The 17,878-nt window shown below is 61.4% G+C and overlaps 1 protein-coding gene across 1 annotated transcript in view; it reads left to right on the plus strand.

Moving 5' to 3' along the window:
- MORN1 (MORN repeat containing 1) overlaps window positions 1–17,598 on the plus strand; it is a 62,118-nt gene extending 44,520 nt beyond the window's left edge. The window contains exons 11-14 of the mRNA XM_087446977.1: window positions 2,049–2,182; window positions 2,313–2,392; window positions 15,189–15,235; window positions 17,414–17,598. Of these exons, the coding sequence (XP_087303103.1) occupies window positions 2,049–2,182; window positions 2,313–2,392; window positions 15,189–15,235; window positions 17,414–17,562 (410 nt within the window). The 3' untranslated portion in view covers window positions 17,563–17,598. The remainder of the gene's footprint in view (window positions 1–2,048; window positions 2,183–2,312; window positions 2,393–15,188; window positions 15,236–17,413) is intronic.
- The last annotated feature ends 280 nt before the right edge of the window (window positions 17,599–17,878 follow it).

Below are 17,878 nucleotides of genomic sequence, written 5' to 3' on the forward strand. Positions count from 1 at the left end.
TCCGTCAGAGTGCCCAAGCCCAAGGGAGGCAACACACTCCAGGCTTGGTGTGGACGGACGCTGATTTGCACACCAGATGCATTTTCCAGCCCTCCCTTGCCCCGTCCTGCAGAGACGGTGTATTGTGGGTTCAGGTCTGAAGCCACTGCTATTGGAGGAACTAGCAGCATTAGCTCGCTCCTTCTGGGACCCACTCGCGCACGGTCACCTTGGCAGAGGGTTATCAGGATACAGAGCTGGGGTCGTTATTGTCCGGAGGTGTCGATAAAAGAGGTAGTCAAAGTTCGCTCCTCTCAAGTCCGCATGGAAACCCTCAGTGCGTTAAGAAATGGAAATTATACCATCAGCAATACGGTTCCCACTCATTGCCCAGGACGTAAATAGTGCGAGGACAGCAAAAGCTAATGGAGAGAAGGACATTAGTTAAAGAATGTCCTTGCAGAAGGAAAGACTTTACTTTTTATAATGCGCCATAATGATGAAATTAAGACACCTCCGAGAGAAATAACTCCCCACCTATGATTTGGAAATACTTCTGGGGCCCGTCTCCACTTCTCTCTGCAGAAGTTGGGCTCTGGGGAAGTTGGGCGTTAATGTCTGCAGCCCCAGGCCCCATCCAATGCTCCCTCGATGGTCCCCCCTGCAGACTCTGTTAAAGCAGGAGCGTCCAGTCCGCCCTGCCCCCCTCCAGCCGTCCCCACAGCCCCATCCAGCCACCTCCCCCAGGCTTGGCTGGCTCCTGCTGGTGGCTCCTCCCCGATGGTGAGCTGGGTAGGGGCCCTCAGGACAGAGGGCAGTCGGGAGAGCCAGGGAGCCGGGCCCCATAGGATAGAGGGTCCTGCTGCATGTGTGTTTGGGATGGTCCTAGGGTGGCCCCTGCACCAACCCAACATCGCAGTCATCACCGTCTAGTTTCAGCCACTGATTTTCTGTGCAAAAGAGATGGAGGGAGGGGCTGGCCCCATAACCTGGTGGTTAAGTTCGGCGCACTCCACTTCAGGGGCCCGGGTTTGGTTCCCAGGCACTGACCTACACCACTCATTAGCGGCCATGCTGTGGCGTTAGGCCACATACAAAATAGAGGCAGATCCGCACACATGTTAGCTCAGGGCAAATCTTCCTCAGAGGAGGAAAAAAAAAGAGAGATGGAGGGAAGGGGGCGGCTAAGGCTGCAGCTCCCCCTGCGAGTGGGGCAGAGCCTGGGGATGGACGGCCAGAGGAATGCCCCCATCACCCTCACCCCTTGGGACCCCTGGGAGAGGAGAGATGCAGGAAGCCAGGATGGGCAGGGATCCACCAGGATGGGCAGGGATCCACAGTGGGGGTACCCCTGTGCGGACAGACAGGCCAAGCCCAGCCCTCTGCCATTCTCGGGCACCAGAAGATTTCGAGGTCTCCTGGGGGGCTGTTGCCCCTTGTGGGGGCTGGTGGCTGCCAGCAGCTTCCACGCTCCACGCTTGTCACGTATGTGGCCTGCTGTCATCCGTAGCATGCCACCATTATGACGTAGAGACGTCCTCCTCTGGTCACACTGTCCAGGAGAGGGTGCTGGGCTCTGCTGGGCTGAGCACAGGGGCACTGACCTGGGGCCTGTCCAGGCCTTGCCCTGGACACCCAAGGCCTTAGCCGGTGGGAGTATTGTCGTAGAAGACCCTCCCAACCCCAAGCATCGGCCTGCCAGGCCCTAGTGGTGGACCCCAGACAAGGAGGCGTCAAGGGGCCATGAGTCCCAAAGTACACGCACCACGGAGCCTGCTCTGTCTACACCGGGGCCAGCCAGGGGAGCGCCAGGACCAAGGCGCCTCTTTGTCCCGGTCCTGCCCCCACCTGGCCACTCACCTGGGGATGGCCGTGTGGCCAGAGTTCTGGGCAGCAGAGACATGATCCCCCGCCCCCGGGCCCACGTGGCCGCCTGTGCCCCGACCACCTCAGCAGCAGAAACCGCACTTCAGAGAAGCCTAGTGAACAGTTCTTTCTGATCTTTGCTTCGTGATGCTTAAAAGGCTTTTCTGGTCTTCATTTTTCTGGAAAAACCTCTTTCTCCTCAGCCGGGGGATGCGAGCCCAGCTGTCCTGCGGACTGTCGGCGAGTGGAACAAGGCTGTGCCCAGTTCGAGGACATCCGCCTTGGGCCACCTCCGCCCGGGTACCACCCCGTGCTGTTCCTGGATGGCCCCCATGAGGTAGGGGCAGGAGACACCCCCGTGGCTCAGCCCACACGCTGCCCAACCCTGAGCCCAGTGTGTCTGGGGTGCTTGGAGCGGAGCGCCCCAGAGAGCCCCCCTGAGCCCCTCCCACCCCTGTTCCTTCTAGAAGGCAGGCAGCAGGCCCAGAGGCTGCCTGCGCCCCAGGAGGACAGCGCCCACCGCACAGGACGCGCCAGGAGGCAGCAGGTAGGAGAGATCAACCCCACTCATGGGTGTCTGGGGGGTTGGTCTGGCCTCCCCACCAGCTGGGACATGGGTGGGGCCTCCCAGTAATGCCCATTCACGGGCAGGGGCCGAGGATGCCCTTCTCCACACACCTGCCTTGGTTTCTCCCAGCTGTGCAACAACGTGGACACTGCGGGCAAGGCCTCCATCTGCCCAGGGGTTGCAAAGGCGTCTGTGGCCTGGAGAAAGGGGTCAGGTTTGCTCTCTCAGCAGGAGCCCCAGGCCTAATCTAGGACGGCGATGCTGCCCACACTGAGGGCCCTCGCCCGGGAACAGGGGCAGCAGGAGTGTCGCCGGGCCGTGCCCCCATGGCTGACAGTCCTCTCGGCAGCTCGCTCAGATGGGCCCAAGGTGGGCAGAGTGGAGCCGCCTGCTTCCTGCGGAAGACTGCTGGTGGCGAGCGTGGCCACACGGGGCCTCCTTCCTCACCAGGCCACTCACAGAGGCAAGAGGGGCCCGCCCGGCAGGCAGAGGCGGGCGGAGCGCGCTGGCCTGGCGCTGTGGTCGCGTATTCCTCACTATTCCGCACCAGGCCACCGCGGGCCCGCCACACACCAGGGCCATGAGAAGCCCATCCTGCAGAAGAGGGGACTGAGGCTCCTCCAAATCCAGTTTGGATTTTCCTTTGACAAATCAGAGAGGGCTGTATGTCGCCATGTGGGGAGCTGGGGAGATACCCCCTCTGTCGCTGGGTGACGCGCTCTTTCCAGCCTGCTGCCCTGCGGGGAGGAAGGCTGAATTCCCAAGAAAGGTTTCCAGGCCTCTGCCTGCGGGAGCAGCTTGTACCCCGCCAACTCACATGGCCCAGGAAGGCTCAGGAGGGACTGACCCTTGCCTCCCTCCGCCCACTCCCCCAGCACCTGGAGCCATGGGCAGCTGGCTGCAGAGCGCTGCAGAGCAAGAGCGCCGGTCAGTCCCTGCGGAGCGGCCCGCGCTCGCCCGCCCCTGCTGCCTGTGGTTTCCTTTGCCTGTGGAAGCTGTGGGTTGCGGCCCAAGCGGAGCAGACCTGGGGCTGGAAGCAGGACATCCTGACAACACGGTGCACAGACCCTGAGGAAAATCACCTGCCCTTGAAAGACATGAACCTCCTGGGGACAGGCAGGCACCGGGCGGGGGGTGGGAGAACATCGCCCCTCAGGTGGCAGAGAAGAGTCTCAAGGGCCAGAGAAGGTGCCAGGCCTTCCAAGATGCCCATCAGCTACCAAGGCCAGGCCTTTGACCCAAGCATGAGGCCTCGTCAGCCCGCAGAAGCCAAAGTCAGCGTGCCGTGGACGCCTCACACTGCCTGGGATGACTGTGCCTGTCTTCACGCCCCCGCTCGGGGCACGTGCTGAGATAGCCACGCAAAAGAGCAGAGCCTGTGGGCACAGACCCAACCAGGAGACTCTAGGAAAATCAGGAATTCAGTGGAAATGGGAAGAGAGCCTGCAGTGTCCATCTTGAGCCACCACAGCCTGCTGATGCTCCTGCAATTAGATTGCTCATCGGTGACGCCAGTGGGCATGGGACGAGCCGGGAACGCTTGGAGGCTGGCACGGTGTCGGCAGGCTGACAAGCCTCTGATCCCACTCGCACGGCGTCTCCAGTGGAAGGTGCCGCCCTCCTGTGTTATTCTGAGTCACGGTTTGTGAATTAAATATGAAGCTCGCTTGACACAATAACGAGAAGCACAGACCAAAAAAACAGCCAAGATCCTGCTAAACGGAGAGCTCCCACGTGTGCGCAGTGTTTCGGTCTCTGGAACGTACGTGAGAGCCAAAAGCTGAAACACACCAAGAATAAGCCACATCAATATGCACAGACCCAAATGCTCAGGGCAAACTTTCTGCTTGATTTTGTAACTGTGGCAACTCGGCCGCTGAGGTTGATGTTGAAACATCTTATTTCAGCAAAAAGAAGGCCCTCGCTGTCCGATTCCTCTCCAGAAAACAGAGAGAGCGGCCAGCTCACCCTCCTGGCCCTGCTGGCACCACTGAGAACTTTCAAAGCACTCGAAACAACGTCCTCGCACCCGGGTCGTCACCATCTCAGGAGGGAAGGGGAGTGGCGTTTTCAAAGGCTCCACGTCTCTCTGAGTGTGAACTTGTGACCAGCGGCCGCGGCTCATCTCTACCCATGTCTGAGGTTCCTGGGGGCCGAGCCTCGAGGTGTGGGCTGGACGGGCGAGGGTGAGGCCTGGCCCCTTCTCCCCGGGGTGCAGCTGAGCTTCTGTTTTCTGGATACAGAAACCCTGGAGAGAGATTTTTAATCCTCAACCCTCCTGCAGCTCACGCCCCCCTAGCCGTGGAGGTGCAGGGCCCCCGTTTGCAGAGTTCTCGCCGGCCTGGCGTGGCCACTGGTTAAACAGACACGTCTGAGTGTTGACATGCAAACCCAAGACTTCCTCCGGGGGCCCCCAGCTCTGTGCTCCCTTGTCTCCTGACCCCATCTGGGTGTATGTGCGACCCCTGACCTCCACCCAGGGAAGAGTGTGGGGGAGCCTGCCCGTGCCCCCAGCGCCCCCTGCCGGCTCTGCCTGGGGACATGGGCTGTCCTGATTGTCCCCCGCTGGCTTCCTTACTCTGGTTTGGGCACCAGCTCCCTGCATCAGCATCCAAACCTGGTTCTTGACCCAAAAAGCCCACCCTTTGGGATTCTAAGAAAACCATCCTTTCTAGCAACCACTCCTGGCTCGGGCAGATCTAAAGCACTTGCACTTGGAGACGCCGCATCTGGTCTGCATGAAGAATCCTTGCAAAGTCGTGGGCATACGTTCCCCGCTGGGTCCGCTGGGAGCAGGGCACGTGGATGCTAAGGGCAACCTCACCACCATGTGGACGGGGCTAAGGTGAGGGCCCGCAAATGAGGTGCCCCGGACGCCCTGCGAAGCCGCACCCTGCGCTGCCAGGTCCCCATGGGGCTCTTGTTTGTGGATGATGGACCCACATCGGGTGGAGAAGGGCGCGTGGGCTCCTGTGGCCAGCGGGCCCTCGGCGCTTTCTGCCCAGGATGCTCTTGCCACCCCCAGTTCCCATTCAACGCAACACGCGGCAGCCTCCTTCCCCATCCCAAGGATCCTCCACGGTGCCATCTCCCAGACGTCTCAGCTTCCTGGGGAAGCCCCTCTTTCTATAACGGGGAGTGGGCCTGCTGGGCCTAACCCAGTGCTAAGGTGGGGTGCAAGGCTCCCCGTCGGGTCTCGCCCTGGTGTCCTCCCCCCGAGGCTGGCTCAGGCAAAGGCAGAGCCCACAGGGCTGGTCCTCTGTCCAGCGAGGGCGGCCCCTGCCCAGCATCACAATCAGTAATCCTGCATTGGTCCATTTGTTTACCATCTGCCTCTCCAGTTCTAGAGTGAGCTCCCTGCGGGGAAGGGATGTTGGGGGGATGGCCAGAGGGAAGTGGCTGACCGGCCAATGCTGGGAGAGGCCCGAATGGGGTCAGCCCGCCATCTCACCCTGTGCCCACAAAGGGGCCACACCCAAAACAACCCAGGGACAGAGAGCAGTGGTCACTCCTGGTACAGCCCGAGGCCAGTCTGAGAACCTGCCACAGCCACCCCCAGACCCGGGTTCACACCCTCCCTCTTGCCTCCCGGCAAACCTCAGAGCCTCCGCTCGCTCGCAGGGATGTTTTCCCTCCTGTCTCCCGACGTGTTTCATCGACTTCGCTAAAGACACAGATATTGACAGAAGCTAATTACAAACTGCACAGACGTGTCTCCTGTTCGTCCCAAGTCTTGGGCCAACTGGCAGACACTTGCTCCAGGGACAAGGTTCCCACGGTGTTAAGAATTTTTGTGGGAGCAAGATGTAAGTGTGCGTAGATGGCTTCCACGCCCCCACCCAGGCCGATGTGCAGGCGACGCTGCACCCAACGTCTTGTCAGCAAATGTGCAGCGACACTGGAAACTTCCCGTTCCCTCAGACCCCACGCCCAGCGGCCTGGTCTTGGGCTGTCGGTCGTGGGGGGCTCAGTGGCCTGCGTGGTGTCCAACACCAGGATGAAGAGCTCCTGCTGGCAGGGGGACAGCAGAGCCACTGGGCTGACACGCATGTCCGGCCCGTGTGCAGCTTTTGGCCTCTAAGTGTTGGACCCCAAGGTCCAGGGAGGGAGGGAGAAGCAGCTGAGTTCAGGTGGCCACCATCCTGCCTGGGGTCACCCAAGTGGGGACCAAGGGCAGTCCAGCGGGTGTCTGTGGGAGTAGTCAAGATGGCCAGGCTGTGGGGCTGGGGACAGTCTCTCTCTCAAAACAGCCTCGGCTGTGCCCGCGGCCCTGTGCAGCCCCACAGACGGGAGCTGCCTTCCGCATCTGCCGGGGGCCCCGGGTCACCTGTGCCCCCGCCTGTCCCCCTCTGCCTGGTGACCCCTCAAAGCCACAGTGGACCTTGTGTTTGCTCTTTAGTAGCTTCACCCCAAGTTGGTCTCTGCCCACGTCAGCCGTTGTCACTGCACCCAGGAGGCTCACACAATAGAAATGACTGAGGAAGTGCCTCCTCATCGCCACAGAGACAGGAGTGACAGCCGCCCTGTGATTTCGGAGCCAAGTGGCGGTTTTTAATTTACATGAGAAGGGGAGAGTGTTCAGGAGGAACCATTTGCCTTTTGTTAACAACTTTCGGGCACAATTCTGCAATATCTTCTTTGACCTAGAAACATTACCTTTGTGCTCCCTAAAATAGGGGCGCGAGGGTGCCGCACACACAGTGGCCGTGGTTGCTGGGGCAGAACCCGCACCCTTGGGAGAGGGACGGGCACTGTGGGGCCTTCCCGGAGCCCGGCCCTGCCCCTCCAGCTGACCCGCTCTGACCACCTGCTCTCGGGGGGGCGAGCCCGCCCTGGGAAGGGGCGCCCAAGTACAGCCAATCCTGAGGGCCCAGCCCCCGGCCGCCTTGGGGCCCCTCACCACGCATTCCCCCACCCCTCGGAGGGAGCAAGGCAGGGTTTGCCCTGACGCTGGCCACCCCGGGGCAGAGTCCCCACTGGTAGGGCGCTGGGTGTGGAGGACGGGGAGGGGCCGGCCGGCGTCCTGAGCCGAGTCCTGGGGGTCACAGAGGGGTGCACTGCTGCGGACAGGACTCTGGCCTTTCCCTGTTGTTACATAAGTAGTTGCTTCGCTGTCTCAAAGTCTGGTCCTGAGTTGCCGCCTCACCTCGGTCGGTGGGCCTGCCCTGGTCACCCACCCCCAGCACCAGACCAGCTCGTTGGAGGGGAGACGTGCATGGACGGGGCAGCCGCTCCATGAGGACCGGGACCGGGAGGGTCAGCGGAAGGCCCCGCATGCGGCGCTGCTTCCCTGGGCGAGCAGGGTTCCGTGGCTGGCCTCCCGCTGCATTCCTGCGGAGACATTCCTGGCATATTACGGAATTTCGCAACATGACACAGAGCTCTGTCAGTTCCTGCATGATGTGAAATTGTGTCAGCTGCAAAAGATGGACTCGATTTCACAAATGTGGCTGTGAGTTTGCCCAGCCACACATGAGAATTCCACTGAGGCAGGGGGCACATGACTCTGGTTGCATTTTCCCCAGAAATCCTAAATGCCTGCTTTGTGACGCCGCCCGCAATGCTGTCAGCCCTAGAGGAGACTGGTCAGCCTGGTAATGTGTGCGGGAGTTTGCAGCACGACCTTGCCCATAATTGCTTGTTGACGGCTCAGCAAAGGCCCGCCCGGAACCTGACACACTCGGCCACAGAGCCCCTCCCCCTGCGCGCTCAGAGAAAAATGGCTTTAATTAAGACTTCCGTGATTAGTCATTTAATCAGTCATTAGGCCGACACAGATGGAGCCAATTAACTTTTTTTCCTTGAATAGATAGTTGATGCTCGCAGCCTGTGCAGCCCCCTCTCACACAGTCGTGGGCGACCGCTGCTCATCGAAGGCAGGTTTCCATCCGCTTCGAAAGGCTGCCCCGCGGAGCGCCTGAGCCAGCATCCTGGGCTCCTCACCCACCCCAACCCGGGGACGGAGAACAACCTGCCATCCGCCCTGCATCTGCCAAGTCAACAGAACAGCCCTGGGGGGTGGGAGTGCTGTCCTATAAGCCCACCACGGGCCGCCCCACCAGGACCAGAGATGCTCTGGGCAGGAGCCACCAGGGTCAGCGGGGTCCCAAAGGGGACAGGCTCAGGGTGGTGACCTGTCCTTTCTCTGAGCGCCAGCCCCAGCAGGTGTGCTGGGCCCAATTGGGGGGCCTGGCCGGTGAAGCAGCCAGTGCCAGGTGTGCACCTGACAGTCTAGCTGGTGCAGCAAGACCTAGCCTGGGCTTGCAGAGCACAGCCACGAGCCCTTGGGAGGCCCCCACAGAGGGCAGACCCCTCAATGGAGGCTCAGCCGGGCCATGGAACGGGGTTGGGCTCCTCGCTGGCCTCAGCCAGCAACTGCCCCTTCCGCCCCAGAGAGTAAATGGCAACCCCCTCAGCCACAGGCCAGAGGCCCACCTGGCCCAGGACCCCCAGGCCTCCAACTGCAGGCCCACAGATGCCTGCCTCCCACCACAGCACAGTAGCCTCTGGGGGCCAATTCTGGGTGCCCCCCGGCCTCTCCCTCCACCCCGTGTCCTACACAGTGCCCAGCCCAGGGGCCCACAGGCAAATGATTTTGAATTGAGTTTAGAATGACCCAAAGAAACCCCGTGTGACATCCGGGGTCAAGTCCACAGGCCCCGCCTCCAGCTCACCTGTGCCTTCGCCCCACTTCTGCACACACAGTGCCCTCTGGCCTCTGGCACAGGCTGAATCCTCGGCTGGGAAGGCCCTGCTACGCTCGCCGCCTCCCTCTCCAGGGAATGTGCTCAGGGCTCTTCACCACGCTGGGTCTGCTTCGGGGCAGCCTGCGCCCAGGCAATGTCGTGGCAAATCGTTAGAGCGGAGGCCAGACCTGGTGCAGGGGGTGGGGGGGACGGTTAGCTCAGGAGGGCCTGGGTGGTGCCCGGGGGTGGGGGCTCTCAGGACAACAGGGTGCCACGTCAAGGGCAGCGGGAAGATAGGGGACGGCTGAGCCCCATGTGGGCGGCCGGGGCTTTGGGTCCCAGGGCCACATGGGGCCTCTGCTGCCCGAGCCCATCCTAGGCAGGGCCGGCCCTCGGGGCTCCCTCACCCAGGCCCTGGACCCCTCGCAGGGTGGGCTCCGCCTTGGCCTCCCGCCCTCTGCTGGAAGCTCCTTGGGGTGGGTGTTCAGGGAAAACAAGAGAAAAGGGTTGATTGGGTCCTTTACTTCTTTAGAAACTTTTAAAGGTTGAGAAATGAGTGCCTGTCCGACCAGGAATAATAAACCAGAGCAGGTGTGAGGGCCGGGCAAGAACAGCTGGGACGTGGCTGTGCAGGGTCTGCCTAATCCCCCACGAAGCCCAGCGGGACATTTCCCGCCTGACGTGATGCAGAGCTGGAGTAATCGCCTGAGGGCAGATGGAGGCTGGCAGGCGGGTGGGCGGGCGGGGCTGTTAACCCTTCGCATGCCCACTTCCAACCACCGGCTGGGGCATCGCTCACGGCCCCCGGGGAGGGCCCGGCAGGCAAGCAGGCACCCCCAAACAGAGAACACTCTGCAGGCTTTCCAGGGCTCAGAGCCAACTGCCCACTGGGGACAGGAGCCCCTAGCTGAACCTCGGCGGGCCCCCACGTCCCCGGGCGAGGGTCGAGAGGTGACTAAGTCTCTAGTGCGTCTGCACCTCCACTTTCTTGACCATCAGCTGCTCTCCCAGCCCCGTGAAGGGGGGCCTCGCTTGGAGGAGCCACCGTGGAGCGCGCCCCCCCGGTTCCCTGTGGGCCTGGGTGAGGAGAGGACTCCCGGGTGCCCCGTGGGGCAGAGGACCCTCTGCAGACAGGGGCTGAGCTCTCTGGGAGAGGAGCCCGCCCGGGGCCAGGCGCCGGCTCCCGTCTGAGTCTGTGCCTGTGGCTTCACTCGCCTGCTCAGGGCCCTGCGGACCCCATTTCTTGGGGTCCCGGGGAGGCAACACGGTTTCCAGCTGGGTCCCAAATCCAGGCCAGCCGTGCCATGGCAATTAACTGACTGTTCTAATTTTGGAAATTTCTCATGGGCTCTCCGTGAGGGCTGCAGAAAGCCCTGGGGCTCACATCCTACTTGAGCAGGTCGGGAGAGCCAGGCGGCTTCTCTGCACCCATGCACCCTCAGGCTGACAGCTCTCCCCAATTTGTGTCTTGATTGGCACTTGACTCGGTGGCTCCCCAGCTCCCTAAGTCAGCACAGCCTGTTAGTACTGGAGGCTGCGCGTGATGCCCACATGGCTGGGGGCAAATGCCCCTGCCCCCAGGATCCTGGCCCTCGACCTAGACGGCCCCAGGCGGCCCTCCCCTGACCAGGCTGCAGGATGGGGTCCCCGTGCCCAGGTCAGGTCTCAGGAGATCCACAGCCCATGCCGTGCCCATGTGCCCACTTCACAGACTGGAAAACCAGTGACGACACGGGTCAGGGCCCAGAGCCACAGAGCCCAGAGCTGCGTCCCCAGGTCCAGCCCAGCCGGAGTCTGCAGGTTTCTAAGTCTGGTCTGTAGCCACCAGCCTCCTCTGCCTGACCATGGGGCGCCAAGCCACCACCCCGGTGAGTCTCTCAGTGGGCCTGTGGGTGGACAGGCCCGGGTCACATGGAGTTCTAGAGACCCTTGACTCACTAGGGCAGTGGTCACTCCAGAAGGGGAACCCCTATTTCCTGCCACCCGCTCCCTGGGTGCCCCCCTCTGCTCAGCTGCCCCAGAGAAAGAGCGAGGCATGAGTGGGTCTCTGGGCTCCAGCCCCACTCAGCTGGGGTCTGGCTGACCGGTCTCAGGCCTCCTCTCTGATTATGGTCGTCTTCTCAGCTCTGCCATCTGTTCTCTTGACCCAGGCCATGCAGAGAAGCACACAAGAAGCCACAGGCCACAGAGATGGGCTGTGGCCCCCATGCCCTGCCCAGGCTGCTGTGGGAACCTGCTTAGGGTCAGATGTGCTTGTGGTAATTTCAGCAGAATGGAGTCCCCAGGGGACGCACTTGTCCTAGGAGAGGTGGAGGCAGGAGGGCCCATCGAGGTCCCGCGGCTCTGACAGGACGCTCTCAGGGCCTCAGGAAAGGGAAAGGCTTAGCCACAGGGCCAGGGGAGCACCAGGGCCCCCCGTGCCGAGGGGACAGCCGATTGGACTGGTGGGTCACTTGGGTAGCTGAGCACCTAGTGGAAACCAGCAGGTTACCGTGCTGACCATCACAGAGGCCAACGAGCTCTGCTCCTTGAGAGGGTCCAGCTCTCTGTGCACCAGCTTGGCCATATGTTCCATAGGGGCAGGCAGAGGGCGAGGCCCACCAGGCCTCATGGGGGACTGGGGGACCCACCACGGAGCCTCACTACAGAGCGATTCTTGCTGGGCAAGGCCCCATCTCACTGGGACACATCCAGTCAGGACAAGATGCCACTGGGGGCCCTGGAGGGACAGCCTCGTGCTGCAGGCACAGGGTGAGGGGGGCGGGAGTGTGAGGCTGCCCTCCCCTGAGGAGCCCACCCGTCAGGACGGAGCACTGAAAGATGAGTTGATGCTTGAGTCGGGGCACCACGTCTCCATTTGGCCTGTAATTGTGGAAACGAAGTCCTGCTTCTGGCCAGGATGGAGTGCAAGGGGCTGGATTTGCCCTCCCACAGGTAAACAAGTAAAAACTGGACAAGATCCAGGAAACAGCAGCCCTCAAGACACTGGACATCAGGTGACAAAGGACGGAGAGCCCTCCGACCGCCCCAGCTCACCGCCTCGAGAGTTTCCAGCTGTGGCTCAGTGAGGGGACCCAGGCGGGTTGAGGGGTCCCCCTGAGGAGAGAGATGGAGCTGGGCGTCCCGGGAATCCAAGATGGCTAGGGTTCACAGGACGGAGCACTGGAGAGGAGAGAGCCCCGGAGTCTGTGGAGCACGGATCAGCACGTGTGGGCGAGGAATGTGCCCAAGGAGGGGGAAGAACCACCGAGAGGATCAGAGGGACTGCTGTCCAGAGCTCACACAGGGCCGTGAAAAGTGCTCGTTCCAACAGCCAGGCAGGAGACCTCGGAATTCACAGGGCATTGTTACAGCACTCACAAGGGTCTTGCCTTCATGGTGGGAATAATTAGCCCCATCTTAAATCCCACCTCACAAACCTTAAAAGCAAGACCCACAAGGATCAAACTGTTTCTAAGTAACTTAACAGCATCAAGAATATTTATAAGAATACAAAAATATGCAGCACCCAAGAGGATAAAATTCACAATGTCTGGCATCTGACCAAAGATTACCAGGCACCAAAGAATGCAGGAAAGTACAACCCATAATGAGGAGAAAAATCAATCAATCACCACTGACCCAGAAGCAACGCAGATGAGAGAATTGGTAGACAAGGACGTGAAACCGGTTATAACTGGATTCCCTGTGTTCGGAAGGAAAGAGGGAACATGGTACGTAGAGACATGGAGGATGTGAAAAGGAGGCGAATCCAACTTCTAGAGATGAAAACTACAACACACACCAGATGGATCAACAGCAGAGGAGACACACAGACAAGAAGACAAGTGAGCATGAGGACACAGCCAAAGAAACTACCCAAAATGAACCCCACCAAGGAAAACAGGACTGCACTTGCTGATTAAACTGCAAGAGACTTTATGGCCAAACGTACACAACACTGGAGGATCCAGAGTGGTGAGGGGAGGAGGAGACGGAAAAAATATTTGAAGATATAATGGGCAAAATTTTTTCAAATTTGATGAAAACTATAAACCCATGGATCCAAGACACTCACCGAACCCCAAGCACAAGAAACATGAAGATGAGGACACGAACCACAGATGAAGGGAGAACCTAGAACGTGATGTGCAGGATGGAGGGGGAGGCCAGCCCTTCTCCAGCTCACGGCCCCTCCCCACTCACTCCCTGTCCCCACCCCACCCCAGCCCAGCTCCGGAGTCGCCAGCATCCTCTTCTGCCGATGTAGACTTGAGGGGGATTCCCAGAGGAAGCCCGTTAGCTGTCCTGGCTCTGATCTCTCCCGATGCCTGGAGGCTCAGCCCAGTGCTGTGTACACAGTTGGTGCCCAATCAATGTTTCTGGGGTCAAACAGAACCCCCACCTCACACCACTGCCCAGGACGCACCTCCCACGATTCCACGGGCACCAGGCCCTGACCCTGAGGGTCAAGAGAACCGTCCAGTTGATGGGCGCCCCTGTGGCTCCTCAGCCAAGACTCCCCAACTCCTTCCTGGCTCTGACTCTGTTTTCTTGAAGCCCTGGGGGTTCTGTGAAAACTCTCAGGATTTTTGTAACCCCGTTTGTTTCTCTTACAGCTGGCAGCCTGACAGACTCTGGTTATTCTTAGTGCTAAATTATTTATCTGCCTTCCCTCCTCACCCACACTTCAGAATCTTTAACGTGGCTCCTGGGTCTGAGCCAAGGCCCATTTTCCCCGACTCAAAGTGAAGTAATTTAAAAATCTTTTGTCTTTAATTTTTTATTGCCCAAACCATGCACGTGGTATTTCAGTCTGGCAAGGGGTCGGACCTGGTGGGTCACCACGCCCATGCCAGGGAGACCCTGGCGCTCTGCCCCCAGCTCGGAGGACAGGAAACCGCCAGCAAGGAGGGCAGGGGTGGGGAGCCCTCCTGGCTTCCCCTAAGTCCCTCTGTATGGAAAATTGAGGGCAGAGCCCAGCCCATCACACCTGGGGCCTCCGTGCCACCCAGAAAGCACGTCCGGTGGCTGGAGGACTCAGGGTGGCCGTCCACACGGCGCCAGCTCCCTGGTCCCCCCGAGGAAGCGTGGAGGAGGCGGAGGGCCTGACCCAGGGGCAGAAGCGAGGACGCAGGCCAGGGCTCAGCTGGGGGCACTGCGCCACGTGCTCCCACCTGCGCTTCCCTCCACAACAGAGTCCAAGTGGTCTTCATCAGGGACACAGCCGGCTCCTCCGGGCAGGTGACCCTCCCCAGTGGGCAGGCGAGGTGGGCCTATCACTCAGTGCAGCGGGAACCCATGTGGGTGGTGTGCCCCCCAAACCCTCTAGCCAAGGTGGGAACGCTGACCGGCTCGTCTGTGGCCTTGGGCAGGGGCTGCAGCCCCCTCGGGAAGCTGAGGCAGGGGCCTCTCATGGCAGCCATGGCCAGAGCGAGGGTCTCCGTCCCTCAGATGTGGGCCAGGCCCCTGGGGCCCCCGCCCCTCCTGTCTCCTCCTGCTGCCTCTTCTTTCCCGCCTCACGAGGTGACAACGGTCTCTAGTCCTCCAGGGGCACACGAGGGTGCCCCACAGCCCCACTCCCCCTGACCCCGGCTGCCACTTGTCACTTCTTGCTGGAAAATAAGCGCACTCCTACATCACTTCCCAACAGGCTCTGTGCAGCAGCTGTTTTCCGAACGGTTCCTCCGCTCGCGTGGTGAGGCCTCGGCGCAGATCTGACTGTAACTTATCAAAAGCTGCACCTCCGTTCTGCGCGAAGCAGCTGCGACTGTGGAGACAAGAGTGGGTCTGCCACACTCCGGCTCTGGCAGCTCCTCGGGCACGTCTGGGTTTAGACAGTGAGGCACTGGCCGAGGGGCAGGGAGCCGGGTCACAGGCCTCAGGGGGCTTCTCCTCCAGGTGCGGCAGAGCGGCCACACTGCCGCCTGAAGGTAGAGATGGGGCCTCGGAGGACGGTCATGCCTGCGCCTGCCCGAGGCCTGCAGGCGGGGACTTTGTGGTCACTGCATCCTCAGGGCCCCAGGAGCTGTGGTCCCCATCTGGGGGCAAGCCACAGGCAGGGGGGCCCTGGGCAGTGCACTCAGGAGCTTCCTTCTCTCCTCCTGCAGGCCTGACAGGGCGGCCACGGCAGAGCTGGCAGCAGTGACGTTCCCAGGTAGGCGGGCAGTGGAGAGACGTGGCTGAGCAAGGCCATCTCCAGCTGTCACTCCAGCATCCGAACGGGTCATTTATGTCGACCTCTGCAGGCACCCCCAGAGGCAGGACCGTGACGGCCCGGGGCCGGTGGACAGGGATGTCGACCGGCCCAGGGCCCTCCCAAGGCTCGGTCCCTTAGAACAGCTGTGGGCGCCAGGCAGGGTGTCAGGTTGGGGGACACTCGCCCATCCTGGGTGCCTCTTTGTTCCCTTGGCCAAGGAGAATGGCCCTGGTTCCTTGTCTCCAGGTTCCTGACTGGAAGGCCGGCGGGCTTCCAGGTCCGGGCCCTCTCTGCCCCCTCGAGCAGCTGGGCCTGTCAGCAGAGCCTGTGGCCCGCAAGCCCCTGCTGGCCGGCTGCCGCCAGAAAGGTCCCCCTGTGGAGGGCAGGGGGGGAGGTGCCTCCGCCTTCTCCTTTGCGCTGGCATCGGCCGTCCCTACAGCAGCCACACTGTCTGCTGACTGGCCAACAGAGCTGGCACTGTAGTCACCCCTTTCAGGGCCCCGGCACCCTCATGTGTGCCCAAAGAAGAGGCGGTGGGGGTGAGCAGACAGGACAGCCCCCTGCACTAGTCGGGTGGGGTGGCAGGGGATTGGCTGGACCCTGCCCAGCCCTGAGGAGAAGCGATTTCCAGGCTGTGAGGGGCAAAGCCAGGTGGATGGCCAAGTCCCCAAGATGCGGGCCAGGCCGGGCTCAGCGGGGAGCCGGGCACAGGGCTCACCACGGGACCACAGGGCAGTCGGGGATGGGCTTGGTGGTTTCTGAGGCCAGCAGGGTGGCCACCAGCCAGACCCTTTCCCATCTGCGAGAGAAAGGCCTCAGGACGAGGTCAGATGAGGGCTGGGGCTCGGTTGCGCGGCCGCTGCCCACTGAGCTCAGCGGGCTCCCCGGCGGCCCCCTGGCCGCGTTGGTGGAGCTGTGTTCTCGGGAACACCTAGAAACCGGCTGCTTGGAAACACTCGGCGTTGCTATGCACGGCTTTTCCTCCAGGCTGGCCAGGGAGGCCTGGTGGCCCGGCCGCGGAATGTGGGCCCCCCTCCCAAGCGCCCCGGCCCGGCCCCCAGCCCCCAGAACCGCGGTTTTCTCTGAAGGAACTGACTCAAGGCCGAGCAAATTCCTGGCGGCCCCCGAGGCCCTTTCTTGTCCTGCCCCAGGAATGCACGGTGTCCACGGCCCCTGGGCTGGCCTGGGGCGGAGGGAAACCACACAGCGAGGAGAGCGGCCTCTTTTCCAGACCGGGTGCTGGAATGTTCTCTCTTATGGTGCGAGCCGACTCCTGCGCCCCATTTCAGCTGCGGCCGCATTCCTGGTGTGAGCCCAGGCCAGCCTGGCGAGCTTTTTCCACGCTCCGGTGCCAGCCCCAGCGGGCTCGGGGAGGGGAGAGGACGGTTTCTATGGCGACCTCACTTTTTGTTATTTCTTATTTTCCTTTTTATGGTTTCTCCAACTTTGAAGCTCTCCAGACAGTTTACAGACTGCAGAGGGGAAAAGTGTTTTCCCTTCTCTCTGGAGTCCCCAGCAAGGCAGCCCCCCACCCCCAACCACTGCTTCCCACAGCCCACGGGCGGGGGCTTCAGAACCAACCAGACGACCTTGTCTTCAGAGGCTTAACTATTTTAAAAACTGTTTTAGAGGAAACAAATTATTTTTCTCCTAAAAAGAGAAGAAAGTATTTTCAAAAGAATCCTTGCCCGAGGCCCCATTGGCAGTGGGAGACTCTCCGCCCTCCCAGGGGGCTTTGACCAGCCCAGTTGCCGAGCTGTCCCTGTGTCCACCCCAACTCTGCCCCCAGGACGCTGGGGCCGTCACTGGGCCTGTGTCCTGAGCTTCGAGGTGGTTTCCTTCACCCAAAATTCATTTATTCACCCACACTGACTGTGCGCCCGGCACCCAGGGAAGATGGTGGCCACTCCCACAGGCCCAAGAAGAAGGCCTGGAGCCCCGAGCGGGGCATGGAGGCACGGTCTTGGGGTCCTGGGGTCCCGGGGTCCCAGGGCAGGCGGGGCAGGGCCTCGTGGGGAGTGAAGAGCTGGGGCTGGAATCTGTACCTTTTCAGCCCAGAGGAAGGGGGCGGGCAGGCGCAGGAGCCTGGGCAGCAGTGGCCGCTGGGGGCTGCGTCCAAGCATCTATCTCTTGCAGGGGAGTACGTCGTCATGATCCGTGACGTGACTACCCCCCCGTTCCTGGGCCGCACGCTGCCCACCGCCTTCAAACACCTTCGGATCTCTGCGAAGGGGGCCAGACAGCAGCCCTGCGTCCCTGGAGAAGGCCCAGAGGCCCCCAGCTAAGAGGGCTGCCCCTGGTGCACACGAGAGTCACCAGCCCCTGGGGATGCAGCAACCCCTCGGGAGACCGCCCTCCATGTGAATGGAAGGAAACACCGCCTCTGCTTCCGGGGGGGCCGTCCTCCACCTCCCCCCGCGGGCTGCCTGCCCTGTGGCTGCCGGCTTTAATAAAAAGCTTGACACCAACTATCGAGTGGTACCTCACCCCGACGGGGAGGCCCTGTCCCACACACCCCAGACACATGTGCAGGCTCATCTGGCCACCCCAGGACCGGGGCCTGCAGTGGTCACTGGAAGCCCGTCTCAGCTGCCACGTCTG

Source organism: Ceratotherium simum, chromosome 22 (genome assembly GCF_057802395.1).
Source record: "Ceratotherium simum simum isolate JZ-2026a chromosome 22, ASM5780239v1, whole genome shotgun sequence".
Classification (NCBI taxonomy): domain Eukaryota; kingdom Metazoa; phylum Chordata; class Mammalia; order Perissodactyla; family Rhinocerotidae; genus Ceratotherium; species Ceratotherium simum.